Source organism: Bos mutus, chromosome 2, assembly GCF_027580195.1.
Source record: "Bos mutus isolate GX-2022 chromosome 2, NWIPB_WYAK_1.1, whole genome shotgun sequence".
NCBI classification, from domain to species: domain Eukaryota; kingdom Metazoa; phylum Chordata; class Mammalia; order Artiodactyla; family Bovidae; genus Bos; species Bos mutus.
In genome coordinates this window covers 62,529,337-62,550,472 of record NC_091618.1, presented here as the reverse complement: position 1 = coordinate 62,550,472, position 21,136 = coordinate 62,529,337, and the positions used below count along the sequence as shown (strand labels likewise).

Sequence of the window (21,136 nt, the reverse complement as noted above, 5' to 3'; positions counted from 1 at the left end):
TTCCAGTCCAGCGTTTCTCATGATGTACTCTGCATATAAGTTGGATATACATTTCAAAAGTAAATGAAGCCAACTGATAAATGGAGAAGAAATGATGGAATCAGAAAATCACCCTTTAGCATCCAAATAATTATCTTAGGCAAGGATCATCAACAAATACTAAAGCTAGACAGGATATTTACATAGTCTCAAAATATCTCCCCACAAGATACCTATTCATTATAAGAGGAAAAAATAACACGTTTCAGAAGTAACCTGGCAAACATCTCTTTACCAACTAGGACAAAGATACCACATGCCTTCTGATATGACACAATGATCACTTCCATGGTTTTCCCACTGCAAAACACACAACCAATCGAACCATGAGAAGCAGAAAACAAGCTCAAATGGAAGGACTGTACAAAAGAAACAGCCTAGTATTAAGTCAAGAAAGACAAAGACAGATGTCAAAGGAGACCATACAAGTGAGAATGAAAATGCAGCCGGGGAGCTTAATTGTAGACCACAGTTTTTCTTTCTTTTGCTATAAAGGACATTAGCAGGACAATAGGTGAAACATGCATAAGATTCACAGACTGGATCATGTGTGTGTGCTCAGGCGTGTCCCACTCTGCAACCCCATGAACTGTAGCTCTCCAGGCTCCTCTGTCCACGGGATTCTCCAGGCAAGAATGCTGGAGCAGGCTGCCATTTCCTCCTCCAGGGATTAGTACTCTTATCAATCCTAATACAGTATTAGGACCTGCATTAAGGTCCTAGACCTGCATTACTACTACTACTACTACTACTACTACTACTACTAAGTCGCTTCAGTCGTGTCCGACTCTGTGCGACCCCACAGACGGCAGCCCACCAGGCTTTGCTGTCCCTGGGATTCTCCAGGCAAGAACACTGGAGTGGGTTGCCATTTCCTTCTCCAAGACCTGCATTAAGACTATATAAGTGAATGCCCTTGTCTTTAGGAAACATGAATATTTAGGAGTGACGGAGCACAAGGTCTACCACTTCCTGTCCAACAGTTCACATACAGAGAAGATAAACAAGTGGTGAAGTACTGCCACTGGGGTCTGGATGAAACACATGGAAACTCTGCACTGGAATGTTTGGGTGTGGGGAAGGGTTTGAGGTATTGACACACAACATTATGTTAGTTTCAGGAGGACAACATAATGATTCAGTATTTGTATACACTGTGAATGATCACCACGGTAAATCTACTTAACATCCATCACTACACACATTTACAGAATTTTTTTTTCTTATAATGGGAACTTTTAAGATTTATTATCTTATCAAGTTTCAACTATGCAAGGCAGCATTCCTGACTTCACCATGCTGTGCATTACACCACCAGGACTCAGTAATTTTAGAGCTGGACATTTGTACCTTTCGACTCCCTTTACCTATTTTGCCCAAGCCCCAACTATTGCCTCTGGCAGACATTTGTGAACTTGGTTTGTGTTTTGTTTTGTTTAGATTCCACATATAAGTGAGATAATACAGGATGTATTTGTCTTTTTCTGTCTTAGTTCACTTAGCATTATATCCTCAAGGTCCATCCAGGTCACAAAAAACATTATTTCATTCTTTTTTACGCCTGAATAATATTCCATCGTATTGAGTTGGTCAAAAAGTTCCTTTGGGTTTTTCTATAACATTTTACAGAAAAACCCTAACTTTTTGGCCAACCAATTCATCCATTAATGGACACTTAGGCTGCTTCCATATCTTGGCTATAGTAAACAATGCTTTTTTCCAGTTTTGTGAAACTTCCCTGTAGGTTTGACTATCTTCCAAAATAAAGAGTTTAAACAGTATATAAGGTCAAGATTCCATTAGGACCAGTCAAAAAACTGTTTTAAATACACTTATCTTAAATCATTTTGGTTTTTTATTAAAGTACAAAATGAGCTGCTTATCTGTCACTCAGGACCCAGTCTCCTAAAGTCATCACTGTTAGCTGTGGGGTACACCATAACACTCTTTTGCTCTGATAAATATACTATAAATATCGTTGCAGCATTATAAAGGAAGCAGTATTGCTCTGCTACGGATGTGGGCTCCAAGGACAGACTATCCAGATTAAATAACTTTCCAGTTCTGTGACCCTGGGCAAGTTGCTTCTCTGCTCTTAAGCAGTTCCCAGCTGTTGAATGGGAGCAATCCCAGAGCTTATTAGGGGTACTTGCCTCATGATTAAACAAAGCAATGAACAAGAAGTGCTTCACGGATCCTGATATGAGTGCTTCATAAAAGTGAGCTATTCATAAACATCAAAATCACGGATTTATCAGCCTCATTGTCAGCTCTGTGCTCTCACCCTAGCTGTTTCTCTTTCTTTTTGCTCTGACATTCAATTTATGATTTCATTATATGTATCCTTATTTCAATTTGAGCTTTCTGAAACAAGGTGAAATATTAGTTAAAAATAAAAAGAACAAATGAAACCCTCTGAAAACAGGGGTCTTCCATCAGCAGACTGCCTTTGCCAGTAGGTTTTAAACTCACTCTTAGAATTCCAGGCCAGCTGCTGCTCTGCTCAGGTCCTCTGTTATCAACAGTGCATGGTTTAAGGATTCATATCTTGTTACAAAGGATCCAAGGCCTCTGCTCCAAGGAACAGGCTGACCAGGACTAAGGAAGGCACACAAACTCAGTCCCACATAAAGGTTCACTTTCTACAGATCTTGTCGTCTTTGGGCCCAATAACTGCATATCCTCATCATCCTCCTCTCACTGACCACACGCTCACTCCAAGCGGCCCTGGCACCTTCATATACAGGCTCCCTGCACCCTCCTAACAATGCTATGCACCAGCTATCACCAGACTCATTTCACAGATGAGTAGACTGACTTGCTCAAAAGGCTAAATAGCAGAACCAGGATGAGAATTCAGACTGTTCATCTTCCAATCTGAACTACTTCCAATGCACTTTGCTGCCCTTGCATATACATAAACACACACTCAGGAAGAAATGCCATTAATTACATACATAAAGGACACCATTTTTATTTGACAAGTCATATAAATTTTCTTAAAATAATTCTTCCTGGCTTTTTTTTTTTTTTGCTTTGCTTTTGTTTTTGTTGAGTACCACTCACTGCAGCTTTCCTACTTAGAAGAGAGGCACCTGTCTTTAAACTATACCCAGAAAAATTCAACTTTTGCAACCGATGGGACAAGGCAGCAGGGAAAACCTGGGGAAAAGGAACAGCCTCTGAGAAGCCTCATCACTGTGGCAGCACCAAGCAGAGAGCCAGAAACAGAAGTCACTTAATCTGAATCCAATCATCCTTTCTGGCTCTTCTCTCAAGGACACCAGGGGGAAAATTAAAACCTCAATGAAAGTCAAGGTTCTAGAGATAGGCAAGGGGCACAGAGGAGTCTCCCTTATCTGTTAGCACCCTCCCCTCAGGCCAGAAAGGGCACCTGAACCAGGGCAGTGGTCATACTGTGCTCCACAGAGCAGCTATAAAAGAGACGAAACTTTCTACAGTCTATACTGAGACAGTGCTGCTAGACACGAATGAACAAGAAGGAAGAGAAGTCACTCTGAATTTGCAATTCACTCCTTTTGATCCTTTCTGGTCCCATTTAACCCCATCTTTCCATCAAGGCCTCTCCAACTTTATAGATTCCTTACAGTCCTACCTTTAGACCACTAAGACCATTAGGGGAGAGATTAAGGAAGCCCTCAGTTAAAAGAGATCCTACAAATTTCAAGTCGGCATGGCCTGGGCCTTGAGACAACAATGCCCTGGGCTGGAGTCCGCATGTATCAGATTTAGACAGAGTGAGGCTGCCCAGCACTGGCCCAGCACTTCCACTGTGAGGAAGGGACCGTGCCTGGCCTATCTTTCCCCCAGGGATACCCAGCCCTCAGGGCACTATCCACACAGGATCAGTGCTTAATTCACTTTAGTCACTGCATGAAACTTAGGTTCAAGGCCCAGAAACCTTGATTACTAGCTCTGTCATCTTGATCAAGTTACCTGATTTATCTGTACATCAATGTTCTCATTTGTTAAATGAATATACCAAGATCCATCTCATCTTGTGATAATAAGTTAAAAATGAACACATATTTAGCATAACTACTGGTACTGGTGGCTCAGACGGTAAAGAATCTGCCTGCAATGCAGGAAACCCGGGTTCAATCCCTGGGTTGGGAAGACCCCCTGGAGAAGGGAATGGCTACCCACTCCAGTATTCTTGCCTGGAGAATCCCATGGACAGAGGAGCCTGGCAGGCTACAGTCTGTAGAGTTGGACACAACTGAGCATACACACACACACACACACACACACACAATCTAGAAAAGAAGTCTCATAAACAAATAAAGACTCCATCTCTTCCGTGTTTCCCACAGTCACTGTGACATCACAAAGGACTTACAAAGTCCACACAGTGACACCCTGGATTGGGGATGGGGGTGAAAAGCATCCCCACAGTGTAGTCCTGGGGTGTTCCAGCTGTATGAGGACAGTATTTAAATAACCAATTACTCATTCCCCAAGATGACCCAACAACGTCCAAAGCCAACTGTAGGGGCTCCTGGGCACGATCAGCCTCCTCGACTTTCCCTGAGTTCAGATGGAACAGTTGCTAATCCAGGAAGGGAAGGGATGCAGAGACAAGGGAGGAGCGGCCAAGAAACACAGTGCAGCCCTGAGGCAAGGTCCTGGTTCCACCTCTGGGACATATAGTTTTAGGGGGCAGAAGCCTGCTGTGCCTCTTTTGCCAAGCAAAGCAACAACGCTATTCTTTTCTACTTCACCCAAAACTCTGTCTCTGAGATTCAATCTGATACCAGTGCACAGAGGCTGATTTCAGCAAAGTCAGCTCACAGTAATCAGTGACAGGTTAACAGAACATATACTGACCCTAAAATGAGTCTGCATGAAAGAGCCAGAAAAGCTTCCTAAAATATCATATAAGATGCTCCAAAAGCAAACTGAGTTCTATCAAAATGATGGCTTCCCCTATTCCCAAATTAGGTACAAATTATAAGGCTCACTCTTCTCGCAAATGAATCACGAACAGTTCCCACCAGTGAGGAAAGTATCTACACACCGCAGGCACTCAGTGCCTCAGTCAGTGCCGGGGCTCGTAAACTACGGTCCAGGGGCCGCTGACCTCCATCTGTTTGTGTAAATTAAGTCTTGCTGGAGCACAGCTACCGCCACTCACAAACATATTATCTGGGGCTGCTTTTGCATTTACAATGGCCCAAACAAGTTAAATATTTACAAGAAGACCACAGGGCCCACCAAGCCTAAAACATTTACCATGTGATCTTTAAGAAAGTTTGCTGACCTCTATTCTAATGAAAGAAACACTGGCTAGGAAATCAGAGTCCTACATTTAAATCCCAGTTCCATGATCACAAAGAGAAATTATCTCGTTAATTCTCAGTAATTTCCGTGACCTCATGTATAAAATCAGGATACCACATCTACCTTGCAGGAATGTTATGAAGATTAAATGAGATATTAAATGCATATGGTAAATAAGCAAGAATCAGTAGCTATTAAACCTTAATCAAAACCAGGTACAAACCTGTCTACCACATTAATACTCAAAGGTAACGTGATCCAGGCTCCAGCAAACTATTTTTTAAAATAAGACAGTATGTTGGCATTCATCACATTCTCTTACTAGGAAAAGGAATAACAATACCTAAGTGTTATCATTTTGGAAGGTCAAAAGTGCTTCTCTTTTCCCCTTATCTTTTTAGTTCTGAATTTAAAAAGAAAAAAACAAATGTCAAGAAGCCAAGCTTCAGAGAATTGCCTATTACAAAGTGAATCCCTTCAAATAAAACCTGAAGTGTACTTCAGGCTCTGACTAAGTAATCTCAATCCATGATTAAGGAAAAAAAAAAAAAAACAGCTGTAGGTCCCTTAAAAATACACTTCCAGATTTCAGTAAAGCAACCAGGAAAATTTGCCAAGAATGCCCCTAAATTCCTGAGTTCACGCAGGGAACTAGGATGTGCTGAGCACCTGCAGTGTTTCAGGTTCTGGGCTTTAGGTGTGAACAAGGCACATGGTCACCACACTTAAGAGACCTTACAGACCAGAGGGGTGCTCAGCACTAGGTAAGATCAGAACCACACGACGTGGCCTTGACGCCAAAGCCATCAGTATGAAGTCAAACAAGCTATCAGAGATTGAGGCTCCTGAGTGAAGACCTAGTCAAACACCTGCCCTGCACAGACAGGTAAAATGACTTGTCCATGACCACATGCAAATCAGCAGCAAACCCTGTTTTCCTTTCCTTCCCAGAGCTGTCTTTCTTGGAAATTACTTCACAAAGGTTCTCAAGTCTTAATCTTTCACTCCACTGTGACCCTACAATTCCTATTATGAATAATCAACCCAGTCTTCAAAACCTCTGGGTTCCTCTAGACAGTGTTACTACTCTCTTCTGTCTTCCCACCAATTCTGTGCATCTTTATTACTGCTTCCCTGATAGCTCAGCTGGTAAAGAATCCACCTGCAATGCAGGAGACCTGGGTTCGATCCCTGGGTTGGGAAGATCCCACGGAGAAGGAAACTGGCAAACCCCTCCAGTGTCCTTGCCTGGAAGATCCCATGAACAAAGGAGCCTGGCGGGCTGCAGTCCATTGGGTCTCAAAAGAGCTGGGCACGACTGAGCGACTAACACTTTCTTTCACTTTATTACTGCACATGCAACACTGATTGTAACCATTCACTCATATATCCTTACCCACCACTCCCAGACTACGAGTTTAGTGACGACAGAAACCAAGTCTTGACACTGTCAATGTCTGAAAGCTGATTATGTGGCTGGCATATAATAACTGTATGCATGCATGCTAAGTCACTTCAGTCATGACCGACTCTGCAACCCCATGGACAGCAGCCCATCGGGTTCCTCTGCCCATAGGATTCTCCAGGCAAGGATACCGGAGTGAGCTGCCATTTCCTTCTCCATAATAACTGTATATTCACTCTCATTTAGTGCATCTAATAACTTTCCCACATTATGGATGAGGAAACTCAGGCCCAGGGAGGTTAAGAAAGCTCCCTGTACAGCAAACCTGTGGGTTACTTATTTAACATCCATGTACCTCTGCCCCTTGCCTCGCCTCCTTCTTCCTAGCAGGAGTCTGGTACCCAACCCCTCCACACAGCCACAGGTTTGGCTCAGGGGAGGCTGAACCCCTTCATGAGACCAGGAGGTGAAGCGTGATGGCTGAAGGCCACTGTGGACATCTGTCCATTCCCAGTTATGCAGCAATGTAATGTAAAAAAGTCTGCTGGGGAGCTTCAGAGAAGGTTTCCTCCCAAGTAAAAGACATAAGCAGTCACTCTTCTTCCCTAGCAATTGCTTTAACTATGTGGACTTCTTAAGTTTTTAAAGGCAATTACTCAATCTCCTTATGCAAACTTTAAGTCAACTAAGTCGGCATTCAGTCACTCTGAGCCAGAAGCATCCTAATTTGCACACAGAAAGGGTGACTTCACAGACCTCAGAGACGTCACTAGTCTACCGCACCCTTGCCCTCTGCAACACTCCTACCACCCAGCACCAACACAGAGCAGGTAAGAGGTACTTACTAAAGTCAGCTAAATGAATAAACAGATGAATGAAACAGACAAAATTTAAGCTCAACTTTCAAAGTCAAGGAAGGTAAACTTTATGTCCAGTTCTAAATGAAATATTAGGGACCGAGGTAAACACCCTTAATAAATCTAAAGCCTGCTGACTCTTAGATAAGATCAAGATTCAATGTAATTGGAAAACAAAGTCTATATTAGAGCAAATAAAGAAATCCTGTAAGCAGCCGTTATAAGTCCATATGTGTCAGAAGACCGGTACAATGAAAAAAATCACAGAAGGTCCTGTGTCTGGAAGCCCCTTTGTCTGTAAGGTCTATAGCACCTATTAGCAACCATGCAAACAGCCCGCTCTGTCTTCCATCTCAACCTAGATCCAAAGGGGCCAGCTTCTTAACACACTAAAGGCTGGGGAGGGGGACGAGGGGGAGAAATGACACCCCTTCAGCACTTCAAGTCCAGTCCAGTTTTCCTTCATGAAAACTCAGTCTTTGAATGGCAACAAGGTTCACAACTCATTTGCGTCATAGGACCCTGTCTGCTCCCTTCCCACCCACCAAGGGCACCTGAGGAGTCCTGACCTTTGGAACCTGAAGGATACCCTCCAGGCCATCACAAACAGGTCTCAGGAGAGTCCTTGGCAAACCATACTATTGCTGGCCAGGTACCTGGGCCGACTTCAAAATAGGAGCCTGAAGGTAAGAAGCCCTCATCCTACTGCCAATCCCCATCCCCAACCCCAAGAAAATCAATGAGGCCACTTGTTATTCACAAAGAGCCACTCACTGCAAGACATGATAGTCACTTTAACTTCAAGGCTTCAAATACTTGCACCTTTTCCACATAAAAGCCTCTCTTTATCTGGTCACAGGGCCATCTCTCAGTGCACTGAAGAATAAGGGTGTTTTGATCCCCAACAAAAATCAAAGAAAACTACTTGCTCTAGAATGAAATGTCCAAAAGCCACAACGTGACTGAGTGTCTTAGTGGAAACCAAGGGATCAATCATGCTGATGGCTCTCAAAGGACTCTTCAAAGGACCCATTTTGACCCCCGCTAGGTAGCCCAGCCACCTAGAAGAGCATCCTCTTGCACACGGCTTACCTTATAATTGCTAGAGTTCACCCAAGAGGTAGCGAGTCCGTCCACAAGTTTGTCTAACATGGTCTGGTCATGCTCGAGGTCGGCAGACTTCTGTTTGTCTGAGAAATAGTCTATCAGTTCTTGGCCAACCTGCAGTCGTTTCCCCACATCCTTCTGCAGCACCTGTGCCAGGCAGGCCTCCATGCGAGGCTCCATGGCGGAATTCCAATCCAGAGCCGCAGAAGCTAGAGGGCGATGGGGGTGACGCCCTCCCCGTGAGCGGCCCCCGGAGGCGGCCTCTTTGTTTGCTGAAGGTTACTAAGAGCCTGTGTGTCAAAGATGCAATCCGAGGAATGGCAGCAATGCACCATGTGTGGCTGAAGAGCAGCTGGGAGGATATTAAAAGTCCAATTTAAATAACTAGTAGAGGAGAAAGGAATGAGTGGCAGAGTGACGCTCTCCTCCTGGGTCTGAAATACTTCATAATTCAGCAGTCCATTCTGAAAAGCAAGAGAAGAGAAAAACACATCAGCACAGATAACAAAACGCTCAAATGTTGGGAAACATTTAATCATAGACAAAGCATTCGCGCTGCAGCATCGTTTATAAGCACAAGTGGAGCGAGAAGCATGAACACTTGGCAAACATGTCAGAATAACATAATTATTATTTATATCAGGAAGAACGTCGAAGCCCAAAGCAAAGAACCAATGAGCTTCACAGTTGGTGGGTTGAGGTTTTTCACAATTTTCCAGCTTTAAATGCACCAGTCAGAAGAGCAAGCTTTTGCTTCAGCTGGATGATTTATGTGTACCTTAAATTCTGCTCCCCACCAAAAACCAAACACCACTGTGTCTGAGTCCCTGTATGTACTGTAGCCTGTCTCTCAGCTTCCTACAATCCAAGTGCAGGAAGTGAGGCAGGCTCCACAGAAACAACACTGACCAAACTGGCTGGCCCAGTAACAACAATCAAAGTCAAAGGCGACACCTACACCTGCTCAGCAGCTTTACAAAGGGTGAGCAGGTAGTGGTCCCTGCCTCCTCCTCCAGAGAAGTGACCAACAGGGAGAAGGGGAGAGGCTCACACTCTGACCACATTGTTGACACAGTGTTCTCCACAGGCAGAAGCACCAACTGGGCCTGGTGTTTTGCTACAGAATTAGGAGACCTCAAAACCACCCTTGGCATAGCACAACTCAAACGATGTGAGGAGGTACCAAAGTCATTTTTACTAGACAAGCTGAATGGGCAGACTATTTAATCTACAGCTCCTGGAACAACTGTACATGTTTATTTTTTCAACGTCTTTTCTTAATTCCTAACCCAAGAAGATGCACAGAAAACCAATCTTCAAGATGCAGAAACCCTAACACTGTACTAAACAGAAATGTTCTTCACACCAACAGTCAGTGTGAACTCTCAGGGGTTCAGCAGGTAAATCTGATCTTATAAATCAAGTGACTGAAATTCAGGGCAGGGTAACTCTTCCAGTCTGTGCACAAGGTTTTTATCCCTTCCTGTCACCCACCCCACCTCCACTCTCAGCAAAAAACCACAGTGCTCTTTCCAAGTCCTAGAATGAGAGATGAGTCAAGTCATCCAATGAGGAAAACACTCCTGCAAAGTCCCTAGCCCCTGATTACCCGTTTTCTGCTTTCCTTCCAATCAAGAAGCCTTGATGTCTCACATGGCAGTCCTTCCTTAAGTGGAGGAGATATCGCTTTCCAGTCATGTCCATGCCATGGAACTTGTCCTTCCGTCACAGGAAAGGTCTTCATATATAGCAAAGCAGCCATTACCCTTCACTCCAATTTTCAGTCCAAACAAAATACCCCCACTTCCTTAATCAGCTCCCATGTCAGACTAATGAAGATATCAGCAGTACATGAAAACTGGAGAAACCAATAGAACCTTTTCTTTCCGGGCCCAATATTCGCCAAGAAGCTAGTTAAGGTCAAGACTGGTAGATTAAAAATGGTTGCAAAGGCTTTGCTGTTCCTCCTCCATCGAGACGGAATCTCATCCTCCCCAGTGACCCTGGGATGAGTCCTGAGACTTGCTCTGGCCAGTGGGAAATCAGAGATGGCAGAAATGAACTGAGATGTGACCCCGGAGCGTGCGTGACTGCCATGCTGTGAGGAAGCTGGTCTAGCCTCCTGAGCACAAGAAGCCATTAGTGGAGAACCAGCTCGCTCCAAACAGCAGCCCGCAGCAACCACCAGACTTGGGAGTGAGTCCATGGGGGACCACTCAGCATTACCAGTCACCGTCTGACTGCAGATACACAAATACATCTAAGGAGACAAAGCCACCTGGTCAAACCACAGAATGATGAGAAACTGTTCACTCATACTTTAAGCCATCCAATTTGTGGTGCTCTGTTACACCAGCAGATAACTGATCACTCCTTATTCCTCTAAACATCTTTCATTCTCGGTGAAAAGAATTTCATATCCCTTACTCCTTCAAAGGGCCCAAAATCAGCAGACACTAACCAGTAATGACAGTGACAATATCAGTTTTGAGCATCAACATGAGGGGTCAGGCTCTATGCCAAGATGATTTACACAGTTTATCTCTGATTCTCCAACCACTTCCATAAAGTAGGCATTAACACATCCCTATTTTACAGGTGGGGAAAATGAGGCAAAGGTAAGTGATTTTCCAAGGTTGCATAGCCGGAAGTCTCCCTTTCCTACCTTCAAATCCTTGTTATTACAAGTCTGGCCTAGTTCTGTCCCAACTCAGGGAAAGGAGGTCAGACTTCATGGTGAGCTGGGAAGCAACAGGCCAGATAGCAAAGTCTCCACTCCCAGGAGAGGAAGGAGCCCATGCATTTAAGGCTCTTTCCCATTATTTTTTAAAATACGTATTATAAATTTTATTAAAAAAAAAAAAGTATTATATAAAAACTTCACCTTCAGCTGGAATTCCATATGATTTCTAACAAGTAAGTATATGCTTCTTGACAGTAGTTATGCAGTAAAGGTTTACCACACTCAGAAGCAGGTCACAAACTCCTGTGTATGAAATCCACAGAATGACACTGGAAGCCCCAAAGCATTAAGCAAACTGGGTCCTCTTTGTTCTTTTTCTTTAATTAAAAAAAAAAAGTAATGGGTGATCCTCTCTTGCACAAAAGTGCAAGACCTCTCTCCCCTACTCCCATCCCCCGGCCACATTTCCCCACCTAAAAGCAAAAGGTGTTGCTAACTTCCCGTGCCTTCCTTCACAGGTATTTTTAGCTACCCAACAAATAAGTACACGTGTTCTCCCTCTGCACCCCCAGGAAGAGTTTCTTAAGTATTTACAGTTACATCATAAGAAGCAGCACAATTCTGCCACAGGCCAACAGAAAGAACTTAAAAAATACCAGCTTCAACAAGAATCAAACACACAGCAGGACAGCCTGATGTAAGGGACACGTGTCAGACAGCCTCTAGTCTTGACTCTGCACTTCCAGGGTGGCAATGAGGAGATGAGTGGCTCCATATTCATCAAATAAGATTCAAGATCAGAAAAGCTTGCACAGGGCATTTAAAAGATATATATATATATAGCTCTCTCTTGAACCTCTTTCTTACAGCTACTACTCTGTGGCACTTAGGTCACCGCCAGAAAGGAGTGAAGACAATGGAGGGTGGGGCAGAGAACAAAAATCAGCTGTGAGCTCTGAACTTCCAAGTCTACTACAGGCTTCTCCATAAGAGAAGTTAAAAAAGGTAGTAGGGCCATTTTCACTAGTGACTTAGAACAGTAACAAGTTGACATTTCTTACAAGTCTATGATAGGCTGGGCTCAGCAGGAGGTTCTTCTGCTAATCTTACCTGGGATCACTCAGGTAGCTGCTGCTGTCTGCCAGCCTGACTGAGGCTGAAGAGTCTACAATGGCATCACTTACATGTCTGAGGCAATGATGCTGGCTGTTGGCTGGACCTCTTGCCACACGTGATCTCTAACAACCCAGTAATATAGTCTGTAGTTCAGTACATGTGGTTGGAGCATTCCAAGATGGCAAAGGGAAGACTGCCAGGCCTCACAAGGCCCAGGAGGCAGAACCTGCAATTCACTTATGCCACAGTCCACTGTCAAAGCAAGTCACAAGGCCAGCCCAAAATAAAAGTGTGAGGAAATGGATTCTACCAGTTAACAGGAGCCTCAAAAGAGTGCAGCAATGTGTTTCAATCTTACACGTGCAGTCTGTAGACATTTGTACAATGAATACCTGAATGAGGTAAATACATTTATCTTCTTTGGTTACCCATCATCTTGATTACTTTTATTTACTCAACAATTTATGATACATCACATCTTACCACAGTAGAAACATCTACTTCTGCTTTATTGACTATGCCAAAGCCTTTGACCATGTGGATCACAACAAACTATGGAAAATTCTTCAAGAGATGGGAATACCAGACCACCTGACCTGCCTCCTGAGAAATCTATATGCAGGTCAGGAAGCAACAGTTAGAACTGGACATGGAACAACAGACTGGGTCCAAATCAGGAAAGGAGTACATCAAGGCTGTATATTGTCACCCTGCTTATTTAACTTACATGCAGAATACATCATGTGAAATGCCAGGCTGGATGAAGCACAAGCTAGAATCAAGATTGCCAGAAGAAATATCAACAACCTCAGATATGTAGATGACATCACCCTTATGGCAGAAAACGAAGAGGAACTGAAGAGCCTCTTGATGAAAGTAAAAGAAGAGAGTGAAACAGTTGGCTTGAAACTCAACATTCAGAAAACGAAGATCATGGCATCCGGTCCCATCAGTTCATGGCAAATATATGGGGAAGCAATGGAAACAGTGACAGATTCTATTTTGGGGGGCTCCAAAATCACTCCAGATGGTGACTGCAGCCATGAAATTAAAGACGCTTACTCCTTGGAAGAAAATTATGACCAATCTAGACAGCATATTAAAAAGCAGAGACATTATTTTGCCAACAAAGGTCTGTCTAGTCAAAGCTATGGTTTTTCCAGTAGTCATGTATGGATGTGAGAGATGGACTATAAAGAAAGCTGAGTGCCTAAGAATTGATGCTTTTGAACTGTACTGTTGGAGAAGACTCTTGAGAGTCCTTTGGACTGCAAGGAGATCCAACCAGTCCATCCTAAGGGAAATCAGTCCTGAATATTCACTGGAAGTACTGATGCTGAAGCTGAAGCTCCAATACTTTGGCCACCTGATGCGAAGAGCTAACTCATTGGAAAAGACCCTGATGCTGGGGAAGATTGAAGGCAGGACCACAAGGGGATGATAGAGGATGAGATGGTTGGATGGCATCACCGACTCAACGGACATAAGTTTGAGTAAACTCTGGGAGTTGGTGATGGACAGGGAGGCCTGGCATGCTGCAGTCCATGGGGTCGCAAAGAGTTGGACATGACTGAGTGGCTGAACTGAACAGAAGATACAAAAGAAATAACTATAATCTACGACTTGACTTGAAAATACTTCCAACTTACTTGGAGAGAACAAGATATACACACTCACAAAAAGCTTGTCAGTGTAAGAATTCAACACACACAGGATACATAGAAGACTTCACAGACAGAATGCCATACTGCCACATAAGGGCTATGAGTAAGTACTATAATCACTTAGGGAAGGGATAAATCAAGAAAGCCTGGAAGACCATGTCAAAACCATTTACACAAGGCTCAACTGGAGCTCTGTCTTGAAACGTGGACAGGATGTCACACATCAGTTAAGGCACTTGAGCAGGGAAAAAACATAAGCAAGTGAGGGAGGTGGGAACCTGTGAATGGCTGAGGGGAGAAGTGCGGTGACAGAGACAGCGAGACACCTGTAAGGAATGGGCAGGCATTGTTTCCCACTTTGAAGACAAAGAAATGAAGCTTAAGCGACTTCACTGGTGGTCCAGTGGCTAAGCATCTGCACTCCCAATGCAGGAGGGCCTGGGTTCAATTCCTGGTCAGAGAACAGGATCCCACATGCCACAGCTAAGCCCAAGCACTGCAACTGCTGAGCCTACATACTCTAGAGCCATGTACTGTAACAAAGACCCAGTGCAGCCAAAGCGAACAGCTTTTTTAAAAAAAGAAAAGAGTAATGTAGCTTAGAGGGGAATTCCCTGGTGGTCCAGTGGTTAGGACTCTGAGCTTTCACTGCCAGGGCCCAAGTTCAATCCCTGGTCAGGGAACTAAGGTCCTGTAAGCCACTGTGGCGCGTGCTGCCAACAACAACAACAACAACAACAAAAATACACCCAAAAAATCTTTGCCCAAAATTTAAAAGCTAATAACTATCAGGCAGTAACTGAACACCAGATCTGCCTGGCCCTAAAGTTAGTAATATTTTCATTATACTATGATAGTATACTACTGCATCACTAAAAGTCCACAGCACGGGTACTTAAGAACTTAAAATATGAAAATGTTAGATAGTTATAGCATATGGAGCATGAGAAGTAGAGGATTAAGAAACAAGAAATCATATTACAAAGCACTCAGGAAGCTGTAATGAAATAATATTCTAAATCACAGCACAGAACTACAATGTAATATTTCCAGCACCAGTGAATCAATAAACACATCAAAAGTCTCCCTGGCAGAATCAGAGAAAGCAGACAGCATACCTGACAAGCCAACTCTGAAAGCCAGAAATGAGCAGAATTTATTCACACTCATCAAAAGCAGCTGTTTCCATCAATAAGACAACCTTCTGCACTATAACAATCTACAATTTCAACACGGTGTGGACTTATACAGACGTCCCAGGCAAGCCTCTCTCCCCTGGGCCGATCTGCACCCCACTTGCCAGCAGCCACAAGGTCACTCAGTGAGCTGACACATGTACGAGGCTAACTGCAGGAAAGCAGAGTCAAGGCTGCAAGGAGGTCGTTGCCTCGAAGGACAAAAAGACAGAAATACAGATTACGGTGGCACGGTAAGGATAGCCCTAAACCAGAGGCCTGAAGAAGGTGCTCGGTGGCAGAGAAGGAGGAGACACTGATTGAGGGAATCCAACTGGGTGTTCCAGGACAGGACCTGCCCCGCACACCAGGCAGTTGGGCAGCCACTCCCCGGGGCCCGGCTTCCACGCCTGGGCCCACATAGATGCTCCTCACCCAGAGCACACGGAGCCTCCAGCCTCCCTGCCTCCTACCTCAGCTCCTCTCATCTCTGTACTGACTGCACCCTCCTAGGGCTGACGACATCCCTCCTTCCAGCTTTCTGCTCTCTATAGCAGCACATCTTCCTGCCTCTCAGTCCCTTACCACGTGATCCTCCTTCCCCACCACAACTGCCCATCCCTCCAGCTCTTCTGTTCAAGGGCACTGCCTCAACCTCGTTAATCAGATAAACTTCTCAATCTCACTCCCCTTTGAGGCTGGATTAAATTCCACGTGGGCGTTAATAGCATGGCACTACCCTCCACTGTCTCTCTCTCTGTAGTAGCTGCCTAGTAATCCCAAACCTTGGGTGAATCGATGCTCTGAAGCAGCTGCCTTCTCAGGCCTTCAGGGGTGACCATGTGGAAGAGAACACACACATATCCAACCAGTCTGGTTTTAATTGATCATCTCAAAATTCAGAAAGGCCCTGATCACCAGCAACATTCCCACTCACATTCTCTGGGAAGCCTGTTTGCCTTTTTCTCTACAAGCACCCATCTACCCTATCCTACCCTGCAGCTCTCTCCCGACAGCCTCACCTCCTACTCCATTGGTAAAGTAGACAGGACCAGACAACTGAGATCTTCACCAGCAAATCAGAACAGCCACCAGCATCTCCTCTGATAATGGGACAACGCTCGTGTTTTGCCTTCTCAACCTTTTCAGTTGCCTGCTCTCCAGCATCTGCAAGCTCTCCTCGGTCGGCTCCCTCCCAGCAGCTGAGACTCTCTAAATCATCCGTCTTTAACAGGCCCTCTTGAGCTCACAGGCCTTCCATCAGGGACACCAGAAAGAGTGAAGCCCCTTTAAGCAGATTTCTGCCCCTTTAATCTCGCTCCACCAGCGAGCTGCACAGAGGCACTTCCTGTTCACCCCTTGGACCTCTCCTCGGGTTTCCCCTTGTCAGGATCACCAGTGACTGCCCTGCTGGCAGATCCCAGTAATACTTTCCTCTTCTTCACTAACTCCACCTCTCAGAAGCATCCCAAAGCTGACCACTCCTTCCTTCTGAAAAATTTTCCATTTTCATGAAAACAAATGAGCACTGCCTTGCTGTGACTCCTCTGGCTGAGCACCTACTCAAGTTTCTGTAATCATCTTTGTCTCTCTCCCAGAGCTCTGGTGAGCAGCTCAGTCCAAAGCCTCTCCCCTTTTCACTTGGCTCACCCCAAAATAATGTGCATCCATTTCCATAAAAACTTTTAAAGCCTATAGAATTGATGACTCCCAAATTTGAATGCCTGGGTCAAATATCTCTGAACACCAGGCTCAGGCACTGGCCTCTTTTCAGTTCCAAACTCTCTACCACTTCAGAGCCTTCACTCTCTGTTCGTGTGGCTGCGCCGGGTCTTGGTTGCGGCATGCAGAGTGGGATCTTTATTTGTAGCATGCCAAATCTCAGTTGCAGCACTGCAACTCTTAGCTGCAGCATGTGGGATCTTTTTCCCTGAAACAGGGATTGAATCTGGTATCCCTGCATTGGGAAGCACTGGACCACCAGCGAAGTTCCAGGGCCTTCGCTCTCGCTGGTCCTTCTGCCTGAAACACAGTCCTGATGCCTATATTGCCCAGTCACCTCAGCTTCAATGTTACCTCCTCAGTAAGTCGTTTAATGACCACTCTAGGGGGTCCCTTACCACTGCATCCTGTCCTCTTCCTTCAAAGCACTCACAACAAGTTAAAATTTATCATATGTCTATTTACCTATTTGCTGGCTGATCTTCCCACAGGACTGTCAAGCCTTATAAATGAGGGGATCTTGTTTATTTTGTTAACCTAATGCCTACAACTATGTCTGGTACAAACAGAGCACTCAAGAAGTAGTTGTTGAATGAATAAAGTCTGCTTGAGTTGAAAATCAAAAGAAAATACTCATTGGCAACCATTAACTGAATTCAGTTTCTTCTTGGGGAATGGGAGGTGGGGGGCTTGGGAGAATGCAAAAAACATTTCAGATAAAAGGAATGCGTAAATATATGTGGACAAAGCACACAGACACAAAAATGACAGACTGTGGCCTATTCAAAAGAAAAGAAGCAATTTGGAAAAGCCAAAGCACTGGTTCCCAACCTGTAAACACTACTGACGCTGCCCCTAAGGTGAGAGATGGAGTGATTAAAATGCTGTCTGAGATTTTAATTTAGTTCAGACACAAACCACGACTTATCCACAAGCTAAGTATTCCTAGCCATATTTTCAAACTTATGTACATGCAGTTATGAATCTTTAAATGCAAAAATAATGTAAAAGTATTTCTAAATTCTTACTTTGAGCCTGATAATTTTTCTCAACTAACAGATACCAGAAATCCCACTTCCACAGAGCTGGACACTGAAAAGAGTTCTTATTCTCAGAAAGTCTGGCGCTGAGCAGACAAGGCCCAGCAGCCAACTGGGCACCAAAGGTCAACAGTGTTGTGGCTTTCAGGGAGCTCTGCATATGTCATCTTGGAAATGCAGAATCAGGAGACTCTGGGTGAGCATACATTTATTGGAAAGATCATTAAAATCTGGAATTACTCAAGTTATCACAAGATTACTCTGTGAGAGGAAAAAAAAATCTTGTTGAATTCCCTTCTCCCTCCCTCCCTCTCTCACTCACCCCAGAGTGAACAATAATTAACTACAGAGAAGTCATGACAAAAGAACAACTCTAATATATGATGTAAACGCCCAAAAGTGAATAAAAGGATGAAGTTCAATATTAAAAGGAAAGGTCATATGAACAGAAATAAATAATTAATGTTGGCTAATTTCTGGTACTAGGATTTTTTCTTTGTACTTTTCTGTACTTTCTAAATTTTTTCTATGAGTAATATAGAAAATATATGCTACTTTTATAATTACAAAGAGAGAAATATTATTCAAAAATGAGGCATTACCATTTGATACTGAAGGAAAATCTCCCTTTCAGTATTACTGTGTCTGAGTCTTTGTGACCCTATGGACTATAGCCCACCAGGCTCCTCTGCCTATGGGATCTTCCAGGCAAGGATATTGGAGTGGGTTGCCATGTCCTTCTCCAGTTCAGTATTACAGAATATAATATATAACTGTCAATGAAGTGTAAAACAAGAAGTTTTAAATTCCCAAGAAGATGGAACTGGTGGATTAGTTACTTCCACAAATTATGTGGTTAAAAACTACATAATGGAAGAGACAGAAAGTACAGAAATTTAAAAAAAAAAGGCAGCTCCACATTATTACGCATGCTGTGCTCTGCTTAGTCGCTTAGCTGTGTCCGACTCTGCGACCCCACGGACTACAGCCCACCAGGCTCCTCTGTCCATGGGGATTCTCCAGGCAAGAGTACTGGAGTGGGCTGCCATGCCCTCCACACATTACTGTATATATACTATTAAAAAATAGAAGAAAATAAACACTGCACAAGAATGATTACTACCTGCCTTCACTAATATTTTAAGGAGGTAATTTTTTACTAATTTTTCAGATAGTTTAAGTATTTTTTTCTGTGAACTACAGAAGGAGAACATAGTTTTACTTTTTGTTTCTCCTCTGGTTGATAATGAGAAGAATTGCTTCTATTCTAACCCTCAAAACTTCCTCAAAGGTGAAACAAGATGGACAAACACTGAAAATTGCTGAAGCATGTTGATAGGTACATGAGAATATGTTACACCATTCGCTCCACTTTTGAACATGTTTAAAATTATCAGAAATTTTTAAAAATTGAAAATACTTTAATTTCTTCAAAAGAATTGTAAAGCTGAAGTCTATGTGGAAAAAAAATACCTGCATAAAAGTAGTAATTAAACAAGTCTAGGATATGAAACTGCATTGCTATGCTATGCTATGCTAAGTCACTTCAGTCGTGTCCGACTCTGTGTGACCCCATAGATGGCAGCCCACCAAGCTCCCCCGTCCCTGGGATTCTCCAGGCAAGAACACTGGAGTGGATTGCCATTTCCTTCTCCAATGCATGAAAGTGAAAAGTGAAAGTGAAGTCGCTCAGTCAGGTCCGACTCTTAGCGACCCCATGGACTGCAGCCTAACAGGCTCCTCCGTCCATGGGATTTTCCAAGCAAGAGTACTGGAGTGGGTGCCATTGCCTTCTCCGGAAACTGCATTATATATACAGTTATACATATAGCATATACAATGTACAGTATGGCATTTATATACATATAATATGACATAGCCTACATGTGAAACAATTACAGGAAAAAAAATAGAGTACGTAAAAGATTAACATGTAACCTCTGAATAACAGGTTTACATGAGTTTATCTCCTATTTTTTAGTAACTTCCTCTACTTTTCATATTTTCTATACAGAAAAAGGCAAACATTTTAAGAGTGTTAAACAGAAAAGCAGTTATTTCATAAATCTACCTTACTCATTCAACAACTGTGAGACCAAGAGTAATTAATTGATGAGAAAGATACCTCTCCACTGACTGCTGACTTCTCCCACAAGAGAGATGTCAACCACAGTATACCAAACTGGTATACTATAGAGACAGTTTCCCTGGGTAGGAGAGAACAGTAATATAGATTACAGATTCCCAAGGAAGGGTCTTACATGAACACAAGAGATCTCGGCAGAGAACCACTTGTTAGACAAACCTTATTACAGTGATGAATATGTTGGCCCTTCCAGAAAGAGGGAATTCAATCAAGCAGCATTTACTTTTTCTTTTTGTCCACAACTTGTCTAAGATCCCACATGGGATCTTAGATCCCTGACCATGGATCAAACCTGCGCCCCATGCATTAGAAGCACATAGTCTTAACCACTGGACCACCAAGGTAGTCCCACAACATTCACTTCTATTGTATTTTTCAAAGAACTTCTCATACAGTATCATAGTAATGACCATCTTTGTTTCCCAGAAAAACAGATCAATAAACCTGAATGACTCCTTACAATGACTTTTAGTAAAAATGACTCCTTTACATGATTTTTGAACTATAAATCACAAATCATTAAATTGTACCCTTTAAAGTGTATGTAATTCAGCAGTTGTAAATAAATTCACAAAGTTGTGCAACCATCACCATTACTTAATTCTAGAACATAATCATTCCAAAATGAAACTTCTATCATCCTCTAGCAGTCATTCTCCAACCTGCTCTCCCAAACCCATGAAAACTGAAAATCCACTTTCTGATCGAATGGATCTGCCTACTCTGGACACTTCATATAAACAGAGTCATAAAATATGTGTCCTCCATGTCTGACTTCTTTCACTTAGCAGACTATCTTGAAGGTTTATCCATCTCATTGCATGTATCAGTATTTCATTCCTTTTTGTGGCTGAATAATATTCCATCGAATAGCTGTACCA

At 43.4% G+C, this 21,136-nt stretch overlaps 1 protein-coding gene across 4 annotated transcripts in view; it reads right to left on the bottom strand.

Annotated features, from left to right (window-relative positions):
* The window catches only part of CLASP1 (cytoplasmic linker associated protein 1), a 276,819-nt gene that overhangs the window by 228,809 nt on the left and 26,874 nt on the right, over window positions 1–21,136 (bottom strand). For all 4 annotated transcript variants that reach the window (XM_070389116.1, XM_070389124.1, XM_070389129.1 and 1 more), the window contains exon 2: window positions 8,695–9,173. In XM_070389116.1, coding sequence (XP_070245217.1) covers window positions 8,695–8,889 — 195 coding nt within the window. In that variant the 5' untranslated portion in view covers window positions 8,890–9,173. The remainder of the gene's footprint in view (window positions 1–8,694; window positions 9,174–21,136) is intronic.